This window comes from Vespa velutina, chromosome 1, assembly GCF_912470025.1.
Source record: "Vespa velutina chromosome 1, iVesVel2.1, whole genome shotgun sequence".
NCBI lineage: Eukaryota > Metazoa > Arthropoda > Insecta > Hymenoptera > Vespidae > Vespa > Vespa velutina.
Window position 1 is genome coordinate 15,733,708 of NC_062188.1, and position 21,450 is coordinate 15,755,157.

General features: G+C 28.2%; 4 protein-coding genes across 15 annotated transcripts in view; 2 read left to right on the top strand and 2 right to left on the bottom strand.

Moving 5' to 3' along the window:
• Positions 1–64: 64 nt before the first annotated feature.
• Positions 65–11,071, bottom strand: LOC124953740 (transmembrane and coiled-coil domains protein 1-like). 8 transcript variants are annotated; one of them, XR_007102332.1, is made up of 12 exons: positions 10,469–11,035; positions 8,878–9,082; positions 8,585–8,789; positions 8,027–8,192; positions 7,711–7,939; positions 6,746–6,828; positions 6,275–6,283; positions 5,286–5,614; positions 4,757–5,157; positions 4,156–4,316; positions 3,721–3,832; positions 65–3,381 (listed from the first exon to the last, which is right to left on the bottom strand). XR_007102332.1 is itself a non-coding variant. In XM_047505587.1 (12 exons), the coding sequence occupies exons 3-11, from the start codon at positions 9,018–9,020 to the stop codon at positions 4,160–4,162; spliced, it is 1,722 nt and encodes a 573-aa protein (XP_047361543.1). In that variant the 5' UTR covers positions 9,021–9,082; positions 9,929–10,046; positions 10,469–11,071; the 3' UTR covers positions 65–3,832; positions 4,156–4,159. The 8 variants fall into 8 exon arrangements, 7 of the variants coding, with proteins under 7 accessions (XP_047361543.1, XP_047361553.1, XP_047361572.1 ...); XM_047505587.1 differs by adding an exon at positions 9,929–10,046 and having other exon boundaries at positions 65–3,832; positions 10,469–11,071; XM_047505597.1 differs by having other exon boundaries at positions 65–3,832; positions 8,878–9,045; positions 10,469–11,071.
• On the bottom strand, positions 10,469–13,648 carry LOC124953854 (GSK3-beta interaction protein). Its single transcript, XM_047505854.1, has one exon. It carries the CDS (start codon positions 12,302–12,304, stop codon positions 11,954–11,956), a length of 351 nt encoding a protein of 116 aa, XP_047361810.1. The 5' UTR covers positions 12,305–13,648; the 3' UTR covers positions 10,469–11,953.
• LOC124953675 (protein transport protein Sec24A) lies at positions 10,750–21,171 on the top strand. Of its 2 annotated transcripts, none has more exons than XM_047505421.1 (17): positions 10,750–13,588; positions 14,418–14,587; positions 14,674–16,010; positions 16,101–16,262; positions 16,331–16,446; positions 16,512–16,614; positions 16,686–16,812; positions 16,945–17,054; positions 17,148–17,379; positions 17,465–17,622; positions 17,706–17,931; positions 18,010–18,339; positions 18,404–18,514; positions 18,590–18,762; positions 18,863–19,198; positions 19,268–19,371; positions 19,479–21,171. In XM_047505421.1, the coding sequence occupies exons 2-17, from the start codon at positions 14,440–14,442 to the stop codon at positions 19,588–19,590; spliced, it is 3,885 nt and encodes a 1,294-aa protein (XP_047361377.1). In that variant the 5' UTR covers positions 10,750–13,588; positions 14,418–14,439; the 3' UTR covers positions 19,591–21,171. The 2 variants fall into 2 exon arrangements, with proteins under 2 accessions (XP_047361377.1, XP_047361387.1); XM_047505431.1 differs by having other exon boundaries at positions 10,750–11,148; positions 19,479–20,017.
• The window catches only part of LOC124953580 (protein qui-1), a 58,097-nt gene continuing 57,543 nt past the window's right edge, over positions 20,897–21,450 (top strand). For 3 of the 4 annotated variants that reach the window (XM_047505197.1, XM_047505206.1, XM_047505143.1), the window contains exon 1: positions 20,897–21,028. The gene's annotated coding sequence lies outside the window, so the exon portion shown is untranslated. The remainder of the gene's footprint in view (positions 21,029–21,450) is intronic. The other variant, XM_047505152.1, reaches the window with a different exon arrangement.

The following is a 21,450-nucleotide window of genomic DNA, read 5'->3' on the forward strand; positions in this document are numbered from 1 at the left end:
GTATGTCGATTTATACTTATTTTTGTATAATGTAATAAAGATGAAAAAAGTTTAGTAAAAGCAATTCTCTATTTAAAAAAAATTGTTTTATTTTATGGTAATATTAATAATTACATAGTGGCACGAATAGCTACATGGATTTTAGATTTCACACGCAGCTACAATCTAAATCAATATAACAAATGTTGCAGAACACATATATATATATATATTGGTGTAATTAAATTCAAACGTAAATTTTAATTGTCTTATTGTAATCATCAATGTTTGTCTAATCATCATATATAAATATGTATATATGATGAAAGATTTTGTAATTGCTGCCTGTGTTATCCACATCATCTACAATTGACAATGAATATTTATTCTATGATTTAACGTTAACTATCTATGCAAGGCATCAATAACAATGCGTGTAATTATCACCTCATTTTATCTCTATTGTACATATATATGGGACCCCTGTAGTACTGCTTATTATAATTTCCATTGACTTCAATGATTTATTGCTGTAAATTATGAAGCGTATACAATATTTTTCACATCTATTGATGCAGCTTCATAATTACAAAATACATATAAAATTGTAAATAGCGCTGATATAAAAAAAAGCTTATAGAAAATTGTAATATAATATAAAGTACAAAATACGTCTATTTTTGATAGATTTCCGAAAATTCCACTTGAACGTAGAATATCAACTATTTGATTAGATAGATATTGTGCCTTTTAGTATTTTTCATTTTTACACATTATTATGATTTAAAAAGCGTGCATACAGGGGTCCTCTCTATAATCAATTACATTACTAAATCTTATCAATAACGTCATATATTTATATTACAAAGCACCAAGTCTAACGTATATGTAATATTTATATATAGGGTGTCACTTAGCATTGCATTGAACTGTAAAATAGATCATTTCCAAAGATTTCTTTATTTAATTATTTTAAATTACTAAAATATAATTTGTGCTTTAATATTTTATATTAATAACAAAGAAGTTATTATAAACGTAGTTATTTTTTTTTTTCTTTTTTTAAGTAGAAGAAATATAATATTATGCAGAAAGATAAATTTTAGCACAGCCACAAGACTAATCACAGAGTAATACAGAAATATATCAATTAACACCCTATATATTCGTCTATTCATTACGTAATTATAATAGATAATTAACTTATATAAGATATATTAGAAATAATTTAAATAATTTACGACACAAATCATCAACATGAAATATTTAGTAGGATTAAACATGTTAATATTTTATCTTCAATGCATTCTAAAAGTTCATTTGTAACTATACTCCTAATAAGTTACACATTACGTACATTGCGCGTATAATAATGCATTTAAATCGTTCAAGTGTGAATATATTGATCCCAAAACTGACTCTTAAATACTAAGCTTATATATAAACTTAGCAGTGTGTCACAGCATTTTTTAATTTCAAACTAGTAATTCTTAATATTTATATAAACTAATTTCAACAATCCACATAAACAATAACATTGTATATAAAATTTGATTTGATTGAAAAATAAGAAAATAAAAACGATTGAATATATGTACGTAGTTCGACAATGTTCGCTATTGCTGATTCTATAATGCAAATATACATTATTTTAATAATTAACAGAGAGAATTTAATGCTAAACATTTTTATTACAAAATTAAGAAATATTCATGATACTTGTATACTTTGCATTTCCTGTTAATTAACAAAATTGTTATTATCGTTTATTTTCGATTTTCATGCTGTGTAATAAACACTTTTTTGTGCTAGCAGAAATATGAAAAAAAAATTGTGAAGATGATATATATGTTAAATTATAATAATATTGACAAGTTAAAAATATCTATAAGAATTATATTTCTCAATTTAGGAAGCTGGAGAACATATCACAGCTGAAATTAGGAAATTTGATGGTATACTCATCAATGATAGACAAAAAGCAAAATCGATATTGTCAATAATTTCTTTATTTATACATATCTCTGTTAGGAATTACGAAATTGTGAATTTATTTAGTATTTGTTTTTTCAACATATATTATGCGTTGTTAAAAGCAGTAACAGCATTATTTGATTTGTATAAATTTGTGATAGGAATCCGGATAAATTTACTTTAAATTATGGACAAAAAATATAAGCTCAATTGTTGTGCAAAAAGTGTATAAGAGCAACAATGTAAAGCAAATGCTTTTGTAGACAGCTTATTAACCATTTTACTTCTACAGAATGGAACTCTATAGAATATTATAATATTTATTTACAAACTATATAATGTAAAGTTTTGTTATGTCGTTATGTGAGAAAAGGAAGAAAGTGCATAGCAAAATAGTGTCAGGTCATATTTATCTCACTATTAAGTAATGGTGATATATTGATGCAACTTTCAAGCAAAATATTCTGTCATATTTTGCAATTCTGTACCTTGACAGCAATCTTTCTAGCGTATTAAAGATTCTGAAACTCAGCTATCACTTGTACACTGCCATCAATTTTTATCATTTCACTATATCATTCTAATAGTGTAATGTTTACCGATGTACCTCAAATTACACTTCCATGAAATTGCAGTGAATTAATTACGTTATTCACAATGGTAATAGTGACGTAAACCAGTTAGTCCATCAGTCTTTCTCTCATTTCGATTATCTGTCATGGATCATTTCTTTATACTCATAAAATATACATTCACATTTGTTTTTTTTTTGTGTGTCTGTGGTGGTAAATATTTCTTTAACAAAGAAATACAATGCTTATACATAATATATCTGTCATTAACTATTCTACAATCTACATTATACATAAAATAATTAACTGGTATGATATAATAAGATAAAAATATTTGGACCTCTTCTGACATTCAATATTATCAGATTTATATTGAAATATTTTTTAGAAGAATTATCATATATAGCGAATATTTTAATAACTTTCGTAAGTGAAATTTTTTATTATTGCATTGATGGACTATCAACTATTGTAATATTAATTTGTATCGTCTTAATAACCATTGTTAAATAATGAACTTCTGTGACTCATGACTATTGACTACTTTTGGACTCAATATTAAATTTTGATATATGATATATAATTTTTTTTATGTAGGATAAGCCCATCCCAAAATAGCATGACATGATTAGACCAACCACAGACACTGAAGACAGCAGTTTCTTTCATTATATTATTCAATTCTTAAGTCCTCATTTAGTGTTAAAGGTCAGTGTTAAGTAGCATTACATGGAAAAGTGATCATATACATGTCTTGACATCTTATGTTAAATGTCCATGACTGTAATATCGTTTCATAATACAGTTCAAATACATTAGGATATACATTTCTTCAATCGCTCTTCCTATACTCCATCTAAGAAAAATGGGACTTTATTTTACAAAGAATAATAATTGGATCATCATACAAGATGAAACTTCATTCCAATGATTCTAGATAAGATTTAAATATACAAATAATGTAAGAAACGAATTTTAATATAAATTTAAAGAATGCTTAAGATATGCTCTTTTTACTCTAATAGTCTTTCTGAAAAGAATTCCTGCTATTACACAGGTATTTGCAAATCAATTATTTTATCAATCAATTGGACAATGACTGCAAATAGATGCATTTTATATTAATTAAATCAATAATAATAATGCATCTAAAATCAAATATGCATCAAAAACAAAAACAATTATATTTGCGCACATATGATGTTATTGCTCCAACAATGCAGCATTGGTAAATGGCTCCAAACGTTGATTATTATAATCAATTTCGCACCATCATCACTGGATTCATTAAATTTAAGTATACCACCCTAAAATCAATTCCATTTAAATATTTAAACTTATTCAAAATATTAAGAGAAAGACAGTTGGAATCACATACATGATATAAAAAGCATGAAATAAAAACGAATTAAAACAAATATATTAGTATTGTATGTGCCTTTAGAAAAAATGAAATCTTATTTATATATTTATGTAAAGATGAAAAAACTAATGTAAATTTTCTATTCATGTATTTTAATTGCAACTATAAATTTGCTTATAAATAATATTTATATAGAAGAATTAATTATTTAAAAAAATTTTGTATATTTTAAAAATATTTATAGATAAAAATCTTCACATAACTTACAATGCTACTTCACGGCGAGTGTTTGTTTAAGATGGCGTATGAGGTGACTTCCAACATCATGCACCTCAGGCCATTGTTTGAGCACGAACACTATACCCAATACAACGAATGTGGTCGTTAGTATGCGCACCCTGCACATGAAACAATGAGGCTTAGTACAGCTGTAACAAACGCGTGAAAACAAAACAAAACAATGAGTGAGCAAAATTAAATTTTCATGCATGTATGATGTCCATGTTGTCTCAAATGTTTTACGGTATTAATTAAACGACGATTTACGAATAGATACATAGTATACGCACACACATATACATATGCATATATATGAATACATATATATATATATATATATATATATATATATATATATATATATATATTTATGTACATATAACAACTTTTTTATGACAATATATCCAAAACAGCAAAAGGGTTTAATTAATCATAGGTGATACCTACTATTGCAATGCATATTAAAAAAAACGTAATAACAATGAATGTAAATGATATTTTTTACATGAGAAAATAATTCACGAAATTACTAACTAAAAATTTGTATACAAAAATTATTTAGGTAAATAGTAATAATGAATGATGTTACCTGGTTCTAAGGAATGGCATCATAATACCAGCACCTGTTGCAACAAGGAGTAAAATAACTTGCAGTACTGTTAACACTACATTTATCAACTTCACGACCAGAGCCCTTGCATTACTATTGTCAAGGCCTTCTAATGTAACATACTGTTGATGTTGCTGCTGTTGATGTTCCATTTTACATATTTTTGTTTGACAACTTTCTAACATTTCATGTATGTCTCTTAAACGATCTTCACTTTGATATTGTACTTTTTCTTCCATATCTGTAATTGTTTGTTTTAAATTTTCTACTTCATTCTGATGGAGTTCAGTCAGATCATTGATTTGTTCTTCAAGACGATCGCACCGAAAACGTTCTTCTTGTAAACCATGTGATAAATATGCTACTTCTTGTTGCAAAGCCTAAATGAAAGCACTATTTCATATAATTCTTATTTTTTAATTTCAAAATAGAAATAATGAAAATCAGCCATTATTGAAGTTAAATATTCCCCCATTTTGTATATATAATTTATGCATAATAAACGAACCTTTAAGCCATCTAATTTTTCTCTCATCCGTTCAAGGCTGTCTCTGTGTTCTTGAAGTTCCGAGAAGACGGATTTGAAACTCAATGCGGCATTATTACTGTGACAAGTATGTGTTTGGCCTCTACTACCTGGTCCACTTTCGCTCGTTACACTAGAGCATTCTGAGCCTTCTTCTGATGGAAATTTCATTGCTGCAGCACTATGTGTAGATCCAAGACTACAGCCACCAGGTAAAGTAGCTGATCCATGATGAGTCTTTTCTTCTTCAACACTACCATTATCACCATTACCTGCATGTGGTGTATCGTTTACATAAAAAGTTGAGCCATCTGCAGAGACATAGAGGTTGCAAGTTAGATCGTTATCCAATACCAAAATATAAACTCTACTAACAACTAACACTAGTTGTTGCTGTCTTTCTATTCTGTTTTAATATTATAAAAATATGTTTCGGAATAAAACGAATGTATAAATCAGAAATAAAACTATATGATTAGATAAATAAAACAATTTTTTTAATATATATATATGTATATATATTACAATATCATTTAATAAAAATCATCAAGGTATCATTTTTAATAGTATTGGATAACTACTATTAAAGAAAGCATTATAGAAATATACAATTCACAGAAGCAACCAAACACCTTATAATAAAATTATCATTAAATTAACGAATAAAGTTAAAAATATAAGTGCTAACTATGAAGTTGATATTTATTTTATATACTGGAACTTCAGAAATTTGTTAATTATTTTAACAATTAAAATGATAATCTACAATATAAAACATTACAATACAATTCTTTTTGTAATAACTTTTAACATATTTGTAAGATCACAAGATACTGAATGTAAATAAACACAATAACACATTTCCTGTTTAACATAAAATATTGAAATGAATAGGAAAGATTATATACAGAATATAAAAACATGGAATAGATAGACGCAAAGTGAATTTTGGGTTGTGACATATTACTTACTACTCTCAACTGCCATGATAGCGCAACATATCAAAAAATATTTATTTTAAAATATAAATGCACAACTCGTATATAAATTTGAAAAAGAAAATTTATTTTTTTTTTTTAAATATATATCATGGATCCTTTAATATACTAAGATTTATTTTCAGATAGGGTTAAATCAGACAATAGTGCAACACTTAGAAAAATTATATATTAAATATAATAAAACAGATATCAATAGTTGAATTTACACTAGAAAAAATGTATATTCTACTGTATGTGAAAGTGCATAGTACCAAGTAAGTCTTATAAAATATCATATTGTTAAGGAAGTGCATGTTCTACGTAACTACTTATTAAATTACATTCTAATTTTAATTATAAGCCGAACAAATATTATATAATTTAAAACTTACAATAAAATTTGTAGCAATATTTTGAGATATAGCAAAATATCATAAAATAAGTATTATAAATATTACTCACGTGATAAAGTGTTTATATTGTCAGCACTTCCAAATTTATTTTTAATAAGATGTGCAAACTCCCTTGGTTTTGACATAACACTCCTAAAATAGAAGTCAATAATTCAAAACAATTTGCATATGCTGAAATTTAAATATCATATCTATCATACAAATAATAATTTCATAAATTACATAATAATATAAGGTATATTATCTTAAATACTTAATTTACATGGATGCATATATAAAATAAAGAAATATTTTAAAATATACAATTTGTAAAAAAGAAGCAGTCCAATATTATTAGAACGTATATCAAATTGAAAGTATAAATCCTTATTTTACATAAATATATAAAAGTAATCAATGATTAATATTTGACAAAAATTTTTGGATAAGTAAGTCTTTTTCTAACCTCAACTGTATACACAATTTTTATATTTTCTTTTGATATATAATAATTGTAGAAAATTAAATCTTAATTAAATTAATTAATAACAGATAATGAATATTTAATATAGTTGGATCACAATCTATTTTTATCATAACACTCATCCTGAAAAACCAGTGATTCCGTCTCTAATATTGCCACCCACATTTCTGAAAGGGAGTCTCAAATTAGAAGAAAAAATCACTCTCTATACTTAGCAATGAGTGTAGAGGATAGAGAAAACAAAATGTGAAGACCAACAGACACCATATCATAGAATCAAATTGACATGAGTTTAATTTGTGCAAAATCCTTTTGCACATTAGCAAGAAGCTATATTATATATCATGCAATGTGCAAAATGATGCTCATGTATATATAAAACATGCTATGTTAAAAAATAGTACCCATTATACAAGAAACACCATAACTCTCTGTTTACTTGAAGTATAAAAATAAGCAAAAGTCTACTCATAAAAATTTTAACTATTTATACTATAAAGCTAATACAAATTTAATTAAATAAATATAAATATTAAAGTTAAAATACGTACTTTAATCCTTGTCCCATGTCACGAAGTACTTCTCTTGGTTGTCTATGACCTGCGGGTGCACCATTCATTTCATAATTTTTTAATTTTTTTTGATAACTGTCCAACTTTTTTTGTAACTGAGAAATACTATTCGCCGATTTCTGATTTTTCTTTTCAAATACTGTTTTAATTCTAGTTAATTGTTGTTTATCCGCATTTGCAGCCAATTTCAAATATTCATTAACATTTTCTACAATGAATATATAAAAATATTAATTTCATTAAATCTAACATCATAGTAATATAATAATAATAATACAAATAAGATATAATTCACCATCACGAGTTGTTTGCTCAATACGTATGAGTTCACGTGTTCTAGCTATTTTACTTTGAATATGTTCGATCGCTTGTCGAACTCGCGCAGCGCTTGAGTCCACATCATCGCTTATTAATTCAGAAGAGCCATTAGATAGGAACGATTGCGTGGTATGATATTGTTCCTACAAATAAACATTATATAATATAAAATACATTGAAATTTATATATTTTTATAATTTAATATCATAATATTAAACACATAGTGTATAAAGAAAAATTTTTTTTTGATACAAATTAAGACTTTGAGTCTCATATAGAATTCATTAATAATATTATATAAATAATTCTTCATTTAATCTATGACAGTTATTATATTGTTATAAGTGGTGACCTTGCAATCTTATATAAAAACCAATGCAAACACAATAGTATTTTATCACAAGATTTTTGTGTAAATTTATTGGTATAAAAATATCATTTTTATTATATGACAAATAATATTGTGTAAATGTTTAAATAACATTAAGAATATAATAAGTTATACATTTAATTATAATTCAACATAATACGTACTCCTTCATCATCGGTTGGAGGTTGAACATTTGGCACAAACTCATCTGATTCGGCAGTGATTGGATTGCCATTTGATTCATCCATAACATCCATACGGATTATAGTACCTGGTGATCTTTGTCTGCTGCTACCTTTCATGCTGAAGCTACTCCCACAACCACCACAGCTGCTACCACTGCCTGTGCTACCCTCTCCTGTCTGGTAGCTATAAAAAAAAGTAAGATTTATGTAATATTCCATTCCAAATATTTAAAAAATGCATTACTTAGTTCAATTAAAAATTAACAACTTACATTGGAGCATTACGCGCTTTTGGTGTATGTTCCAAACTAGCTGATTGTTGGTGATGTGCTTGAGATATAGATGTATTCCCTCTAGTAGGAGAAGTACTACGTGAGCTGTTCTTACTTGACGAAGTCACCATCAAGCTAGCCATTCCTTTCTTCTAATAAAGTTTATTACTAGGATATTTGAAAAATGCCACATGTTGCACTGAATCTGTATTCATATAGACTTTTTATTAGAAATTTTTATCAGATGATTCAGGATAAGATAAAAGATATTCTCAATACAAATCAGCAATATATATAAATGTAGACAAAAGATTAATATATTTGAATCATTCCATATTATAAGCTGTCAATTCTACCTATATAATAATAAATATAAATGTATTAAAAGATAAATCCATAATACTAATGTATTTTGTGATAAGAAATTTTTTCCTTATTATATGAATTTTTATCAAGATTAAATAAATATCAAATAAATATATATAAAGATATGGAATGTAAATATCCAATATTTTTAAAGGATATTAAAAATGACTACAAATATGAATCCATTATCTTAATAGAGTTATACAACTTTTCTAGTAGTATCTAGTATAGAACAACCTTTGACCTAATCTAACTGAAGAGTCATTGTGATTATCATAATATGAGAACATGACGCGTAACATCTTATATAAAAATGATTTCAATGATCAATCAATAAAACAAAGAAAAAGGAACAATAAATTTTTCCTTGGCAGTAATATTATTTTAAAAATAAATCATTCACATATAATTTAATATATTATAATATTGTAATTATTATATGAGATTTAAATATATTGAATTAATATATACATTTAGAAATAAGTTATAACATTAACATTGATATATGACAATAATTGAAAAAATGAGAATATATTTGAGAAACAAATGACTTTTCAAATTAGTATTTCTCTTATGTAAAGACAAAACTTTTCAATCAAAAATAGAATTGGCTTTGATCCTTCCTGGTTGTTACAGAATAGATAGAACATACAAGCAACAACAAATATCAAGAAAATTTATACACCTTAATATTCGTTATTAACTTTCTCTCGATCGTCAAAGCGTCGAAAATGGAGCCATATGAATAAAATTTCTTATATTTTCACTAACTTATGGCACGCCAAGAAATTGCCACAGTCTTACTGCGGACACGTAAAACGGTATATCATTAGTTGTGCGTTCTTTTAAACCAATAGCAACTCTATCGTCCCACCCCTTATACACGACTTCATTATAAAAGCAGAATGATTTTCAAATAAAAACAAACTTTTTGACCTGTCAATTCGCACGCCCGACTTCCACACACATTCTCTCTCTCTCTCTCTCTCTCTCTCTCTCTCTCTCTCTCTCTCTCTCTCTCTCTCTCTGTCTCTCTCTCGTTCTATTCTCTCTCTCTCTCTCTCTCTCTGTCTCTCTCTCGTTCTATTCTCTCTCTCTCTCTCTCTCTCTCTGTCTCACTCTATTCTCTTATTCTCTCTCTCTCTCTCTCTTTCGTTATCTCGTTCTCTTCCTATTTTTTTCCAATACGACTATATGCGAAAATATATCGATAAAACTAACTCACCTTCTTCTATTTTATAATGCACGTTCGTGGTTGTAGCATGTTCTCATTTAATTCGTTATAATGTCACACAGAAAATATCATTAATATTAGTTTTATTTGACGAATAATATTCTTTATCGTTCCTTTCTATATTTTTTTTGCTCCGTTTTCTTTATGTCTTTCCGTTTTCTCCCTATATCTTCTTTCCTTCTTCACTAGATTAATAGTCAAAGAATCGTTGTTGTATTCGTAATAACTTTCCACGGGTGTGTCATTGTCGCGATTCGTCACTTCTTCTATGCGACGACGTTAACGATATCGTCAGGAGGTTTGAGCGACGTCGTTCGATCGTATATGATATCGACGCTACTAAAACTCATTCAGAATCTTTCGGGTGCACGCAGTAACACGGCGCGTATGATTGTTCTGCGCGTGTGTACGTAACACAATACTAACACAATCACATAGAGACACAAATTATATACAACACGCAGTATGTCAGGTTCTTCGAAAGTGTCTCATTTCGCGGTGTAATACGTCGAACCACAGAATGACAAGTGCAGGGGGTAGAAGAGGAAGATAGATGATGGGCTTTGCACGTAGGGAGGACGCGTCGATGAATCCGTTGAGTTCTAGGGATAATGGCTGCTGTTACTAGGGACACGCGAAGTTATGCGTTTACCGCAGAATACGTCAGTGTTGTATGTACTTTGTTCTATTCTTCGTTACCTCTATTATTACAAATTATTTATAATCATTATTTAAAATTTTATAATTTTTTCTTTTCTTTTCCTTTCTTTCTTCTTTTTTCTTTTTTTCCTTTTCATAAAAAAAAAAACCTTGCTCTTCGGCAAGGAGGACAAGAGGATATACATATTTTATCGTTAAAAATATTTTTAATAAAAATTAATTTCGAAAAGGATTATTTTTTACAAAGGATGATCATGTCCTTCATCTTTAAAGATTACTACGTATTAATATTTACAAAATTATGATCATTGAATGTGATATGTAAGAATATAGTATAGAAAAAAAAAAAAAAAAAGGAAAAAAGAAAATTATGGTTTCACAAATACCAGAATAAAACTTATTTACATGTTCGTTAGAATTCATGGAATATTATCTTTATGACACACAACTGACAAAGATACCAGTGTTTTGTTTTACAAGATATATCATTTCAATGGAAATTGTATTGTATAATTAACGTAATAATTACGGTACTGTCCTTGTACGTCGCACGAACTTTGTCGATTTTCGAGGACAAACGCCATTTTTTTTCTTTTTTTTTTTTTTTAGATTCCGTATGCTTCGTTTTCTAGAAGTAGCGTTTCTGATCACGTCACGTAACATTATTTTCCTATATAATTGTCTTATTTTACTGGGGAAAAAAAAAAAAAAAAAAAAAGAAAAAGAAAAAAAAACCATAGATTATTAGAAGATAAAATCAAACAGAACTATATAATATAGATAAATATATATATTTTTTCAAAAATATCGTTCATTTTATTCTTGATTCAATTTGTTTAATTTTTCTAACAACAAATTGCCGAATGAATCTCTATATTGTGGACTTGTGAAATTCAATAAACTGTATGGCGTTTCAAAATATTCATTTCCCTTATTGGAAGTGTCGTCGTGTTCGTTTCCAACAATTGTAAAACCTGCACTGGATAATTCAATGCAAAATTTTGAATTCTCCAATGTTGTTAAATTGAGATAGATAACTCGATTCGTACTGCACAATCTGTCGGATAATTTTACGTCGTTCACGTGATTCTTGATATCATTGATGACAGCTTGTGCTTCCAGCTTCCATTGTTCCTCATCTAATATCTTATCCTCGTTGTTCTCCATATTTGTCGTTTTAATAATTTTATTCTTTCATTAATATATTTCGATATTCGCGGTTAGAATTATTTTGGATTTTCATCAATCAATTTTTAGCAGTGTCACAATTCGATTCTTGGCAATCGATAAAGGAAGATAGTTTCATGCCAAAATCGTGTTTTTATCACACGACGCAACACGTGCACAGGTTAGATTCAGGGTCAAAGACCACGATTGGTAATTGCGTAAGTTTATTCGTATTATTTCCGTTTAAAAGGTGGCTACAGTGTCGTACTCTCAAAAATCTGGTGAAAACTTTGACAGATATTATTATGCTTGATATTAACAACTGTTTTATGCAAAATGTCGTAATACTGATTGTGTACGTATATTTTACATACGACTACATCTACATTTTATACGTGATGTCTCTTTTTCATCTATCCCGTAGTCATGGTTACGATACATCGAATGCAGTGACGTAGATACAATACACATACATATATATATGTTTATATATCATATATATGTTTATATTTGTGTATATATATATATATATATATACATATAAACATACACACACATGTACATAAACAATATAAGTTACTTGATAATCGAATTGACTTTGATGTAGCAAGTGAAAATACAAATTAAAAAAATTTCCGTTCTGGATGACGTCGTTTAGAAAGCGGAATTTAAAATTTATCCAACAGAATTTATTAATAGCGAGGTTATATTATTTCCTTGACAAGTACATTTAAAATACAACTGTGAAGAAAAAGTTAACATTTCAAAATGAAAAATGATAGATATACGATATCTTATCAATTTGAATAAACACACGTATTCATCATTTATGCCAATAGTAAGGTTATACTAATTTGTAATTTATTCAGCTCGATAAAATCAAATAAAGTATAATAAACTAATGTAATTTTTTAAATTATTTATATTGATTTCATTTTTATTTTTCTTTTTTATTATTATTATTATTTTTTTTTTTAGTATTGCATTATTTAAATGTAGCACATTATTTAAATTGATCGAAGAAGCACAGTAATCGAACACACCCTCGATTTTCACGTCAGTGACGTCCTCATTCGTCGCCCTTATTAGTTCGTATACTTACCACGTCGAAGAGTACGTCGCTTCAGTCGCTCACTCTGCCACGTAATGTTGTGTGTGCCGTTTGTAAGTTGCGTTTGTGAAAAGATTTACGTAAAATTTATTGTTAATGTTTGCGATGTGCGGCTGTGTAATCGAGAAAATATAAGATCGGTCGATCTTCTTTGTAAGAATCTCATCGAGGAGGTAAGCCGAAAGATTGGTGATTGAATTCGAAATAAGTCGAAGGTTGTCCGTCAGACACGTCGGTCTGCTTTTTACTAGATGACGTTTTAACCTTTCGAGCGCGTGCTCAAAAGCTCATCTAGATATCCTACTTTGTCTGAAGGGAAAAAAATCTAATTGTAGGAAAGATTTCTTTAAAGAAAAATTTAAAAGATCAATATTGGAATATTTAATCCTTTCCGTGAACATTTCTAATTTCGAACTGTCATAATTATTGAAAGGTCAGCTGATGAAACGATACTTTGATGACCCGAACATTATTTTGGTTTTATTTCTTTAATCTCAATTCCATTGCTAAATATGACGATATTATTTATTACGTCTTAATTTATTTCAAATATACATTAATAATAATTGTCTTAAATTTTCTCTTTTTCTTTTCATTGATTGATCGTGAGATGCTCTATTTACTATTTTCTTATAGAAAATCGAGTTTAATTATATTTTATAAACTTTCATTTTTTCTTTCTACCATTATGAAGTATAATTATATAAAGAGAATTTCACGTTTAATATGTATATTTTATAAGTATGTATTTAGTTTTAAACAACATTTTATTGTGATTGTATAAATATCTTTTTTGTAATTTTTGATAATAATAATTGTAAATATGAAAGATATTGTATTAATCAAAAAAATATATGAGACTCTTTCTTTATAATGAACACTTTTTCTTTCTTTTTTATATATTAATTTTATAATAAAAATTATTAACAGTATTAAAGATTTATTGATATTTTCTAACACTTTTTTGTAAAACATGCGATTGTATACTTCGCCTTGTTTCAGTGATTTTTAAAGAAAGAACAACATGTCTCATCCAGGTGATTATCAGTATCAATCATATGTAGATCCTAATAATTCCTTAAAAAGTGAACGAGTACCGATAGTAAATGGTCAATCTACTGTTAATCAGCATATACAAAACGGCATGCAATCACCACATTCTAATCTAACTGGTATGTGCATGTTAATAACAGATATGAACTTTATTGTTAGAAAAAAGCATTAGTATTTTATTTGTATAGTATTTAATAATTTTTAGGTACACCATCATCACAATCATCTCGTGATCCATCAAGAGAAACATCGAGAGATCCATCTCCAACTCAATATTTACACAATCAATATAGACCACAATTACCAAGACCTCCTATGCCACCGATTAATGGACAGCAAAATATGCATTTGAATGTTAGGCCTCCTTTACCAACTATCACGCAAACACAACAATGTAATCCTGCCACAATTCCTTATCCCCATAACCAATTCAATTCTAGTGCCACAAATATTGCTCCTCTGAATAATACTGGCAATGCCTCTTCTGCATTTGTTAGTTTGTCTTCAAATGTACAAGGAAATCAAGATCTTAATTCACATAATATGCCTTCTATAACTCAAGTCTCACCAACAAATTCAAGTCATAATACATTATCAGAATCCGATGGTAAAAAGGGAACTGCTAATTTCCCTTCCACTGAATCTACTATAATTGAAAGGACATCTACTTCTCAGACTACAGGCCTATCAAGTGATACAAGCTATGTACCTGCAATATTCGAAAACTTTGATAATGCAAGTCAAAAGCCTTCTATTATGCAAAATCCATCTGGACACTCTTTGGGACAATCTAGCATGAATGTATCTTCATTTAATCAGAGTGGTCGGAATGAATCTTTGAATATACCTACAACTACTCAAAATCAAGATGTTATGCCACAACTTATAAATCCTAGCCATTCTCCTCAAATGATGAATCAACGTAATCCTAACTCAACAGTTTTGAGAAATACATCTCAAAATGTTAATTCTGAGAGACAGCCTGTAAATTTTGCATCGCCTCAAAATTTGCAGAGTTATTTGTCCCAGCCTAAATATGGAAGTCAGCAAAATATTTTCAACAGTCCTCAGAATGTACAAGGCAATACACAAAATGTGCCATCATTTGCGCATAATTCCAGTGCTAGTATGCAAAACTTATTTGTTAAACAACAACAAACTCAACATACTCTTTATAGTCCAAATATGTCTGGATCAAGAAACATTACAGGAGCTCAGGATAATTTACCACCACAATCAAGAGTGCAGTCTTTACATTCATTACAGTCAACAGTACAAAATCAGACATTTGGCAGTCATGCAGATTTACTTGGGCAGGGATCAACTTCACAACTGAGTCATAATATGTATGGTAGTCAACCAAATTTAACTAGCCAAAGAAATTATGCGCAAAATTATTATGGAACACAAATGCCACCAAGCACTGCCAATATCTCAAGCTCTGTAATAACACCTCCAAGATTTAGTGAACCTTCTAATAATCCTGGTTTATCTTCTATAAGGCAGCCGATAACTATGCCACCTCCTACAGGACAACATTTGGTACGGATTGTAATCATATATATACATTTAATTTTTTTTTATAAATTATACTTATTTATATCATTTTTATATCATTATATTCATTAATAGGGTAAATATGATGTACAACCACCATATCCTGGACAATTATCTAATATTTCTTTAGATCCAATGTCTGTAAGATACCCTGGATCATATCCTGATCAAATGAATCAACTAAATAGACAAATGAATACAATGTCAGTTACACAGGCTGGTTATAATAAAATATGGGTAAGTTAGCTATATTTCAGACACTTCTACTTTATAAAATTATCAACTATAATAATTATATTTTTTAGGGTATGGAATCCATTGATTTACTACAGACTAGAAATATTCTACCTTCTGAAAAAGTAGAGCCACCAAAAGTTAGATTACATCAAGAATTTTTGGATAGTGTTAATTGTAGTCCAGAGTAAGTATATAAAACTTTTTAAGTACGTAAATGTTGATATTATCTATTTATTGTTTTTATTACAGTATATTTAGATGTACATTGACAAAAATTCCTGAGACTAATTCATTGCTGCAGAAGTCAAGGTTACCACTTGGGATTTTAATACATCCTTTCAAAGATTTAAACGTAAGTTATATGATAAAATAATATTTTAACGACTTGTAATGATATAATAAATAATGAAAATTTCTTTTTAGCAATTACCTGTAATTCAGTGTAGCACAATTGTACGTTGTCGTATTTGCAGAACATATATCAATCCATTTGTGTACTTTGTTGATTCCAAGAGATGGAAATGTAATTTATGCTATAGAGTAAATGACCGTAAGTAATACACGTTATTTACGATAAATATGTAAACAATAAAATTATATTTTTTCGAATATTAAGAATATTTAATAATATTTATATAATATTATATTTATTATATTATATATATAATAATGTGTAAAATAGTTCCAGGAGAGTTTCAATTTGATCCAGTAACTCAATCTTTTGGGGACCCATCCAGAAGGCCAGAAGTCAAAACAAGTACCATTGAATTTATCGCACCTAGTGAATATATGGTATATATCACTATATTTTTAACGATATACTTGCACTTTGATATACTCTATTTTGTTATATTTATTTATTTTTTTTTTTAATTCTTATTATAGCTCCGTCCCCCGCAGCCAGCAGTTTATCTTTTTATATTGGATGTTTCAAGACTTGCAGTGGAAAGTGGTTATCTCACTGTAGTATGTAACACAATAACTGACGAATTATCAAGATTACCAGGTGATGGAAGAACACAAATTGGATTTTTGGCAGTAGATTCAACAATACACTTTTTCAGTATGCCTGACAATGTATCACAGCCTCATGAAATGATTATGTTAGATGTGGATGGTAAGACATTTAAATAAGATAAAAAAATATTCATTGAATGGAAAAAAAAGATATATAATCTCAACATATGACGATATATTTTCAGATGTTTTCCTTCCATGCCCAGACAATTTAATTGTTAATCTTAAAGAACGGGAAGAGTTAGTAAAAGATTTGTTAGCCCAATTGCCAACTAAATTCCAGGGTACTCATGATACAAATAGTGCATTAGGAGCTGCTTTGCAAGCGGCATACAAATTGATGGTACAGTCCTATAGTATATACCAGTAAACTTTATTATGTTTCTCTACAATTTTTTAATATTTATTTGCTTATTATTATGTTAGTCACCTACTGGAGGAAGAATGACTGTATTTCAAACATGTTTACCAAATATGGGACCTGGTGCTCTACAATCAAGAGAAGATCCAAATGTTCGAGCTAGTAAAGATGTGCCTCATTTGAATCCAGCAACTGATTTTTATAAAAGATTAGCATTAGACTGTAGTGGGCAACAGATCGCTGTTGATTTGTTTTTATTAAATAGTCAATACAGCGATTTGGCAACGCTTTGTATGTATACAATAACAAGTACAATAAATTAATTTACTATTAAATCAATTATTAATAAATAAAGTTTATTTTTTGCAGCTGGTATGTGCAAATTTTCTGGTGGTTGTATATTTCATTTACCACTGTTTCGGTCGTCTAAGCTTCAACATATGGAGTCATTGGAGCGAATATTACGACGTTATCTAACTCGAAAGATAGGATTTGAAGCTGTAATGAGAATACGTTGTACACGTGGCCTTAGTATTCATACTTTCCATGGCAATTTCTTTGTTCGCTCTACCGATTTACTAAGTTTACCGAATGTAAATCCAGATGCTGGATTTGGAATGCAAATTTCAATCGAAGAGAGTCTTGCTGAAACTCAAAATGTCTGTTTCCAAGCAGCACTATTGTATACATCAAGTAAAGGTAAGAAAAATGATATTTGTCTTTTTGTAAAATTCTTTTATATGTAATTTATAATATATTTTAGGTGAAAGAAGAATTCGAGTGCATACATTATGTTTACCAGTGGTTTCCAGTTTAACAGATATTCTTCATTCGGCGGATCAACAATGTATAATAGGATTATTATCGAAAATGGGTATGAGAAAGAGTAATCATATTATGGCAAATTTAATATAAAGAAATCTTATTTATTATATAAATTATATGACAGCTGTGGATAGATCACAACAGTCTTCATTGTCGGATGCAAGGGATGCATTGATAAACGTAGCAATTGATGTTTTGTCTGCTTACAAATTATCCCAGTCTGTTGGGTCAGGTGGACTTTTGGCGCCAAGCAGTCTCAAATTGCTACCTTTATACATTATTGCTTTGCTTAAATGCGTAAGTGATTGCTATTTCAATTGAAATTATCCTTGTTATAGATTAATTATTAATTATTATTATTATCATCATTATTAATGAATTTAATTTTTTTCCACAGATTGCTTTTAGATCAGGCACAAGCACGCGATTGGACGATCGAGTATTTGCAATGTGCCAGTTAAAAACTTTACCAATTTTACAACTTATACAAATGGTATATCCAGATCTTTATCCTGTACACGTGCTTGACGATAAAAACTCAATGGATATAGATGGCAAAGTTTGCCCACAACCTCCTAGGTTACATTTATCTGCTGAAAAAATAGATTCAAGAGGTGCATTCCTTATGGATGCTGGAGATAAAATATTTATATATGTGGGGAAAAATATTCACTCATTGTTTTGTTGTAATGTACTTGGCGTTTCAGCATTTTCCGCTATACCAGAAGAATTTGTAAGTTTTTCCAAAGGAATTGGCTGATATATATTTTAGAATTTTATATTATTTGTCATTTATTTACAGTACGAATTACCCGAACTTGACACTATAGAGAACGAGAGACTTCGCCATTTTGTATTTAGTCTGCAAGAAGAAAAACCGTATTATGCATCAGTGCAAATTATTCGGTAATGCATTTATTACATTTTTTTATGCATTTGATAACAATATTCATTACTCTTTTTTTTTTTAATGTATATATATATATATATGTGTGTGTATATTTAATTTTTAGAGATGACAGTCATTTCAGGACATTATTTGTGGAACAATTAGTAGAGGACAGATTCGAATCAGCCCTTAGTTATTATGAATTCTTGCAGCATTTAAAAACTCAAGTGAAGTAGTGGATAATTTGAGTAATAAGTGAATATGAAAGAGTTATATCAAATAATTTGAATTTTTTCATAAATGTATTATGGAAGAATAGCGAAAATATTGTTATTGACACAGTGAAAGTGCAAATCGTAAGTGGCAAACTGTGCTCAGGAACAGGATGTGATTTTCCCTATCAAGTTTCATCTACATTTTTCATTCAGATAGCACGGTAACGCGTAAGTGTTCCAGTTTGCTGCTGCATAGTAAACAGACGATAATTATAAACATGTCATACAAAAAAGTAACCGTAGCCTTGTTAAAAAAAAAAATACGTTGACGCATTTAAATGTAATAGATTGTAATTATTATTACTATCCATATTCTTACAATGTATCAATTGAAATATCATAGATCCAAATATCATGTATGTCACGTAAATTTATGTTATATCAGATACCTAGTATGTCTTATGCATTGCTTTTTCCATTTTTATTATCTCTCTCTTCATATATACATATTTTTAATACAATAACCAAACATGTTCTAATGAATTTTGCAGGTTTCATTCTTTTTTTTTTTTTTTTTGCTATATACACGGTTTAACGGAAAGTCTTCATTTGTTGTTGTTGTTATTAATTTTTAAGGAAAATATTCTAGCCATCTGTTTTTATCTTATGTGATTGGATTGTTAATCCGTTATTTTGGCATGGCAGTTAATATATATAGCGAAGTAAGAAAATTTATATATAAGTTTTACTATAATTCCATTAGATTTATTGAAATTTTTGTGAATTTATGAATATTGGTATCGTGTTATTTTAACCTTATGTTTACAATGGCATCTACAAGTTAAACATAATATTTTTCATATTATATACTCATTATTTGCATTAATTAATTAAAATTTTGAAAAGAATGTAAAGTTAATATACAAAGGATTGTGTGTGTGAGTTTTTTTTTTCTTGATATAATACGTTCATACGAAAATGTAAAATATGATTACAAAATAATTATTATATATAAATGGTTAAATGATTCTTACGAGTGTCTTGCATATAAAGTGCATCAATGCAAATTAAAAAGGTATAGTTTATTAGGTGCTCAAATAGAACTATAAATAATATGTATGTAAAATATTGCAGGTAGTTGAAAATTTCATCAAAGAGCCATTTATTCTAGGGCAGGCAGTTTCAAAAATATATATGAAGCAATATTTGGATTTGATATTTATGACACTTCATTTCTCTCCTGTAATCGATGCTGCCAAATAAAAACTTTTCCATGTATACATAGTAGGAAAATTCAGTTTTTTCGGGAGAATTGTAGTGAAATAAATATCAATTGTTATATGTACCCACAGAGGGCTAAAAAATGTCCCACAGTGTGTCCGAAGTTCAATCGTTATAATTCGTGTAATGGCCTCAAACGACAATGGTCACAATAGCCTGACACGGACCATTCATTTTGGTATGTTATTTGATTCATCGATTATTGTCGAATATTGATTATTATTAAGCTATGAAAAATTATATGTGTATGTATATATATATATATAGACATATATATATAAATATAAATATAAATTACACATTATATGGGATGAATGAGTACATATTGAGTATAATTTCACCCAAGCCAATTGTTTATATGTCATTTATTTTAATATCTATTGCTATATGCTTTTAAAAACAAAGTAGTAAAATTAAAAAATGTATATCTAATGATTTTCAAATTTTTGTTCATTTTTTATTTTTTTCACGCGATTACTTTCATAGGTGCATTAATATTTTTAATAATCTCTTCATATTTTTCTTAATTATATTAATCAATAAATTTTACAAATTTATCAGTACATATTTTGTAATTTTGTTATAGAAATTTCTTATCTA

What these genes read in the sequence shown, in the direction of transcription:
- LOC124953740 (XM_047505597.1), bottom strand. Translation starts at nt 9,020, where the DNA reads ATGGCTAGCTTGATGGTGACTTCGTCAAGTAAGAACAGCTCACGTAGT. An exon ending in GACATGGGACAAGGATTAAA is followed by an intron (nt 6,829 to 7,710) that starts GTACGTATTTTA and finishes CTTCTATTTTAG; the next exon opens with GAGTGTTATGTCAAAACCAA. An exon ending in ATGCCATTCCTTAGAACCAG is followed by an intron (nt 4,317 to 4,756) that starts GTAACATCATTC and finishes CGTTTGTTACAG; the next exon opens with CTGTACTAAGCCTCATTGTT.
- LOC124953854 (XM_047505854.1), bottom strand. Translation starts at nt 12,304, where the DNA reads ATGGAGAACAACGAGGATAAGATATTAGATGAGGAACAATGGAAGCTG.
- LOC124953675 (XM_047505421.1), top strand. Translation starts at nt 14,440, where the DNA reads ATGTCTCATCCAGGTGATTATCAGTATCAATCATATGTAGATCCTAAT. An exon ending in AGTGTTAATTGTAGTCCAGA is followed by an intron (nt 16,447 to 16,511) that starts GTAAGTATATAA and finishes TTTTTATTACAG; the next exon opens with TATATTTAGATGTACATTGA. An exon ending in GCATCAGTGCAAATTATTCG is followed by an intron (nt 19,372 to 19,478) that starts GTAATGCATTTA and finishes TTTAATTTTTAG; the next exon opens with AGATGACAGTCATTTCAGGA.